General features: G+C 42.5%; 1 protein-coding gene across 1 annotated transcript in view; it reads right to left on the bottom strand.

Annotated features, from left to right (window-relative positions):
• Positions 1–1929: 1929 nt before the first annotated feature.
• Positions 1930–6962, bottom strand: part of st13 (ST13 Hsp70 interacting protein) — a 40923-nt gene continuing 35890 nt past the window's right edge. The window contains exons 11-12 of the mRNA XM_072271734.1: positions 4288–4394; positions 1930–2988 (exon numbers count right to left, since the gene is read on the bottom strand). Coding sequence (XP_072127835.1) covers positions 2860–2988; positions 4288–4394 — 236 coding nt within the window. The 3' untranslated portion in view covers positions 1930–2859. The remainder of the gene's footprint in view (positions 2989–4287; positions 4395–6962) is intronic.

The following is a 6962-nucleotide window of genomic DNA, read 5'->3' as shown; positions in this document are numbered from 1 at the left end:
AAGAGAGACAGAGTTAATGTTTCAACTCTTCTAGCCTCATGAGTATTTTCCGCATTTCCTGACTGGAAAGTTTCAGCAAGTTGGTCTGATTGACCTACAGTAGCATGGTGGTTAGCACAATTGTTTTATAGCACTAGTGATTGCCAATCGGGGTTCAATTCCTACCACTGGCCGTAAAGAGTTTGTACTTTCTCCCTACGAGCAGGTAGTTTCAAAGACATACGGTTAGGGTAAGGTAGTTGTGGGCAAGCTATGTTAGTGTCAGAAACATGGTGACTCTTACAGGCTGCCCCCAGCACAATCCTTGCTGATTTATTTTCCTGCAATCTGCCAGTATTCCCCTAAACTAATATCAGTCCAGTCAACCACTAGTTTGTTAACGATACCAGTCAACCACTTCCTCCAGCAACTCATCACCCTTGGTGTGAAAAGGTTGCCCATTTTAAATCATTTCCGTCTCACCCAGATCGGTGTCTCATAATTTGCATTCTCTCTCTTTCTCTTCATAGCTACTTACTGTCTGACCTGCTGGGCATTTCCAGCATTTGGTTTTCATTTTAGGCCCATGAAAGAGAGTGGATACCGGTGTTTGCAGACAGCCATTGGGACAGAAGATATAACTAATGTTGCTTAAGGTTGTTATAGCCGGGGGGGGGGGGGGTGGTAATGGGGACATGCTCCTAATGGTGTGCACCTCTGACAACTGAGTTCCTGGCCTTCCTTCACATGTGGCTTAGCTACAAAGCCTGGCAGAACCGTTCCTACGGACAGAAGGGACAAAGGCAGGTTACTGGAGCCTTAAAACCAGTTGCTTTGGGCAGATGTGACTTGTCAGTCATGGTTGGTAGCTATACCCACTCTTGGGGATGGCTTCAAGAGTAAACCCCTCCCCCCCACCAGTGAAAAATCCAGAACTGGAGTCCCTAAAGCAGTCCGACATTGAGTTTAACACTGACTGGTAACTCCTTGAGGCTGCTGGTGCCAAACTGTGTGTCTCTGCCATTCCTTTAGGTTCATCAGACGTGTGGAGAGGGGGAGCTTGCTACATGGGCAACAGTTTGCTCTCCATATTGTACTGCCCCGGTTTGGGTATCTAGACTGTTGGGATGCAATATCCATGGTTGACCTTAGCCACTGAAGGCCTCTCCCTCTCTCTATAGACACACCACACACACTATATATAACAAGAGCAAGGGGAACATTTATTGCTGTACATTTTCCACCAGATCAGTGCTGAAAAGTACAGTACAGGACACACACGTGACCTTTTATCAGATAGTAAAGCACTACAACTTTTCTTTCAAAAAGCAATGTAATTATTGCAGTTTGGATTCTGTGTCTATTAAAGAAAGGGGTCCTCTAGGGAGTGGGAAGAGAACCAGCTTCCTGCTTTCTCACTCATGTGGGGAAGAAATCATGGATGAAGGCACTAATAATAGTAGTTGCCACTTCATTGTGTTTCACAAACCTAACCTCAGCTTGACAGGTGTAACTGATAAGGAGAGGGTGAAGGAGTGGACAGTGCTTCCCCCCTCCCCCATCAATCAGCCATGACACACCACTTTAGTCACAAGAGGTTAAAACTTTTACATGGACACCAGAAATTACTGTTCGTGTTGTTAAACTCCTTCAGTAGCACAATGCATTCAATATCATTCACATTTTTTTGGAGTAAGGTGAAAAATCAGGTTAGGATATTTAATTCCCTTTATCAATCTTACATTGTTTTTCCTCTTGCCTTACCAAGAGCCTGATTTCTCTTACGTTACACTGTCCACCTGATCTACCTTCTGACCACGTTTCCCACACCCACAATCGATTAAGAGTTAATATAGTGCCTTTTACCTGTAGATTTATGAGGCATTGTACAAGAAACCAGTCTGTCTAATTAACATTGGGTTTGATGTTAATTGAAAATGATTTGCAATGTATTGGAATCACTTGAATTTAATCATCTGAAAGAGGCCAAGGAACATGTATAGTGTCAGAGTAATCATTTTTTGCATACATATTTACATCCACTCAGATATTCACAGATTGTTTTCAAGTAGGACCCATCTTTCTTGGAGAAAAATAAACAGTTGCCACACTGATAACCTCCCATTACTTCCCAGAAGTGACAGCGCTTTGAAATGGCCACTGATGTTTTACAAGAGTCCCCACAGACCTCCGGTCCACCTCCCAAGCTGCTGCACACTTTATCTAATAGGATATATACCGTTACTGTACAAGCCCTAGTAAGCTATTTAGTTCAAGGGTACACTTCCCAGCCCAACATGCATATTTATACTGGGTTAGCTGCTGCAGCAGACTGGGTAACAAACTTTTATCAAAGGTACTGAAGCACAAACTTGCTGTAGCATTACAGGGCACCTAAAGTTTTAAATGTAAAATATGATGCAAATAAAAAAATGCCTGTTGTCCTGGCTCTTAAGCCACATCAGAATAAGGTAGCTTACATAATACCAATATTGGTTAGAACCATGAGGCCCAGAACTGGTTTAACTCATTCTCTGAGAAAGTTATTTTTCAAACCAGTCAACAAGTTTGCATCAAATTTTCTGTTCTGCAATTTTAATGTTTATTTTTTTTAGCAATAATTGGTATGCTAAAAAAGTAACACATTAAATGCCCATTTACGGATTTGGGCCACTGAAGACAATAAGTAGCATGAGATTTTCTGTGTAAGAGCATTTTCCCCATATACTTTTTTAATTTTCAAAAAAAAAAATCAATCTGTAAGAAAAAGACTAAAAAATATAGCGGGCTACTCTGAAGGAGGTTTATAGATACACAAGTAGTGCAAGGTGGTGGGGTGCAAGGGCTGAAATTAGGATGTTACATAGAACACCCTGCCCCTCAAGGTTTGGCACCAAACTTAGTTGAAAGCTTTCCCACGAGGTTCATCACTTTAGGGTTGTTCTGGTATTTTGAGATGTTGGCTGGGTTCTGGGCCACATCTTGGAATGCCGCCATGATCTCAGGATCCTGCGGAGAGAAGCAATTCATAATGCATTATAAATACCAACACGTGCACCAGGTTTAATTTGTCAACTTTTAAGGTTCCCTGAGGTTGAATACAGAATGCAACATTGAGTTTTATATTGGGTAAGATCTGAGCTTTGCTTTCTTGTCTGTGGCAAGTTGACAGATCTCACACAAGTTGATAAAATGCCACAACTGGTCAGGATGCGCCTATGGGGAGAGAAGCATCACTAATGTTTCAGGTCAAAGACCCCTCACCACAACTAACAGTGTTTGACCTGAAATGTTAGCACCATTTTGCTTCTCTAGATGAAACCTGACCTGTTGAGTGTTTCCAACATTTTCTGAATTTAGTTCAGATTTCCAAGTTTTTTTTGTTGCTTTTCAGGCAAAGTGGAGTTCCGGGGAGATCAGTGGTGGGCACAAATTCTAATCATTCTTGGCTAGGAGCGTAGAAGGATCACTGGATAGAGGGTCAGCACCAACATTATTGAGCAATAGTCCAATTCTCACCTGTCCCCGACATTACATCCCAAATCCATCAGTGGAACTGTGTGTGGAGCACAAGTCACCACCTTTGGGAGCAGGATGGGTAAAAGGCGGAGGAAAACTGACCCTCCTTTCACAATCAAGAGCAGCTCCTTGGCTTAAAAATAAGCACAGGAGAAGATGCAAAGCATCCAAACGAGCTATACTTCTTCATTCAGGCAGGGTTTTAAGTGGGAGGGAGCAAAAAAAAAGGGAACAAGTACCCTCATAAGGTGAGTAGAGACAAACATAAAAACCATTTTGTTGTGCTACACATCAATCAGAAGTAGACTGAGCCGGACATTTACGCCACACAACTGTGGAAACAAACTTCAGTTTCACTGTTGTGGATCTGTTTGTCACAAGTAGTAAACTGGCCATTCCTAAATGCCAGAAGACGGTCATGAGCTGCTGCCTTGAATCACAGCAGCCGTTCTAGTTGAGGTACTTTTGGTAGTGAAGCTGGAATCGGAGTTCCAGAATTTAAACCCAGCATTGATGATGCATTCCCGAGTCAGGAAAGGGACAGTGTCCCTTTATACATGAAACCTATAGCTAGATAATGGATTTGGTTGTTACCCCTTTCAGATCAACAATTTGAAGCTTATAGGAAATGAATTCTTTGATTGAAATACGGCTGTATCATTACACAACAGGATTCAAATCTACACTCTCCATACCCCCAATCACAATCACGACCCTTGGTTAAAAAGAATAAACAACTTCTGTAGCTGTAAAAACTGCCTAAAGCATTGTTTGGTTTGCTTTCATTACCTGCATAGCTGCAAGCACCTCTGGATCAGAAAGTAGTTCATTCAGACCAGGCATTCCTGCCATTCCAGGCATTCCCCCCATTCCAGGCATTCCCCCTGGAAAACCACCTGAAAGCAACAGAAGGGAACAAAATTGAGGTTGAAGCAGTATTTCAGGATACTGACTTCAATGGTCCTGTATGGATACACCTTCAATGATTGATAGAAAATCAGTTGTAACAGATGAAGCTACAAGGACCAGTGGATCACCCAAATCTTCTACATTTGGAATGACAGATTAATCAAACACTCTGGATGGTTTGATTAGCAAGAAATTTTGTCTGACCAATTTTTCCTGAGAAGTTCCAACACATATTGATGAAGGAAATACATTTAATGTAGCCTACAAGGGCTTCCTAGATGGGAAACCAGTCAAGAAGCTTGGAGGCCATGAGATCCCATGCTGGTTATGGTTGGCAGCGGGCAATGGGAGAGGTTCTTTTTGTAATTGGAAACCCATGACCAAAGATACACCACAGGGCTCAGTGCTGGGACCCTCACCATTTGTAATGTACATTAATGGTTTGGATGTTTAAAAACTGTTATTTATTGACATACAGCACTGAATAGATCCCTTTCGGCCCTTCGAGCCACACAGCCCAGCAATCCCCAACTTAACCCTCGCCCAAACACGAGACAGTTTACAATGACCAATTAACCTACCAGCCGGTATGTCTTTGGACTGTGGAGGAAACCCACACATGGAGAAGTCCTCACAAGCAGCGGCAGGAATTGAACCGGGGTGGGGGGGTCACTGGAACTGTAAAGTGCTGTGCTAACTACTGTGCTGCCCTAATCTATGGCATAGATAGCAGAGGCAAAAGCAGTACAATGGGGCATGGGAGAAGAAGAAAGGGTTTCACATCATTGGGTGAGAACAGAGTCAGACTTAGCTAGAATTCTGGAATTGCAGGTCCCACATTTTCAAATGGTATAGAAACAGGGAATTTCAGCCTATCTAGTCTATACCAATTTATAGAAAAATCCCACATCCTCCACTAACTTTTCTCCCACAACCCTTTTACCCACTATCTACATTCCTAGTGAGGTAGATCAGCTAGCTGAGCGGTTTCACAATATCGTTGCATTCAGCGTCAGCAAGACCAAGAAATGTATTGTGAACTTCAGGAAGTTGGGAGAACACACACTGGTCCTCATTGAGAGGCCAACAGTGGAAAGGGTGAGGAGCTTCAAGCTGCTGGGCACAAAGATCTTAGAGGACCTATCCTGGTCCCAACATAGCGATGCATTCACAAAGAAGGCATGCCAGTGACTACACCTTATTAGGAATTTGAGGAGATTTGGTACGTCACCAAAGACTCTTGCAAATTTCTGCATGTGTATGGTGGACTGCAACGAGGGGAGGGAAGCTCCATTGTGAAGGACTGAAAGAGGCTGCAGAGGGTTGTATGCTTAACCAGCTCCATCACAGGCACAACCCTCCTCCCTCGCCCCCCCAATCGAGGACATGTTCAAATAAAAAAAAAAAAAAAAAATGCCCCAAGGTGGCAGCATCCAGCATTTAAGGACTTCCACCTTCCAAGACGTGTCCTCTGCTCAATATGACCTTCAGGGAGGTGGGTACAGGAGCCTGAAGACCCACACTCATCATTTTAGAAATAACTTCTTCCCCTCCGTCATCAGATTTCTAAATGATCCATGAACCCTTGAATACTACATAGCTATTCCTTTTGTGCACTTTTTTTGTAACTGACAGTAATTTTTATATTTTAAAATGTACTGCTGCTGCAAAACAAGTTTCAAGACACATGTCAATGATAACAAACCTGATTCTGATCAATTTAAATAGCTCATTAACCAACTCATTCATCTTTGGAGAACTAAAATTTTTTTTAAAAAATCAAGAAGTTGGAGTAGAGAAACTCCACATAGGCACAGGACAGGGAAAGTGTGCAGACAGGTAGCAGAAGCCAGGACTGAACCCATGTTGTCCTGAGGGAGCAATTCTATTAGCACCACTGCACCATCTAGTAGCAAGCTAATGTTCACAGTCCAGAACAATGAAAGGTGTCTGTGAAACAACTGCTCCAGCAACCAAATGCATCTTCAGGTGAAAGAAAAAAGGATGAAAATTAACTTGAAAATCCTACATTACCATGGCTTCCATTTTTGTAGAGTAAAGAAATGTAACCGGGGGATGGTCCCATTTTGTGATCAGCTATCAACAGCTTTGAATCAGGCAAGTCTGGTCTTACATGGACACAAGCTCACAAGGGCAGTACCAATTTTTGTTAAAGGTTACCATTTAAAACAGATGAATTAGCCCTCAGCTTATTTAACAACTGATCTAATCATAATGTCAACTCCATATATACGTCTACCACAGTAAACTTCCAAACAACAGGAATTCTGCAGATGCTGGAAATTCAAGCAACACACATCAAAGTTGCTGGTGAACGCAGCAGGCCAGGCAGCATCTGTAGGAAGAGGTGCAGTCAACGTTTCAGGCCGAGACCCTTCATCAGGCCAGTAAACTTCTACCTCTTTGCCCAGAAATCCATCTACCTTCACCTTATGAATATTTAAAAACTGCTTCAATCACCTTTTGTAAAAACAGAGCACCAAGCAGCATGACCACTGCAAAAGTCTCAAATGGGCAACTCATTTTTAAACAGT

The sequence above is a fragment of the Mobula birostris genome, chromosome 11 (genome assembly GCF_030028105.1).
Source record: "Mobula birostris isolate sMobBir1 chromosome 11, sMobBir1.hap1, whole genome shotgun sequence".
Lineage (NCBI taxonomy): Eukaryota > Metazoa > Chordata > Chondrichthyes > Myliobatiformes > Myliobatidae > Mobula > Mobula birostris.
This window is presented reverse-complemented; position numbering and strand designations above follow the sequence as displayed.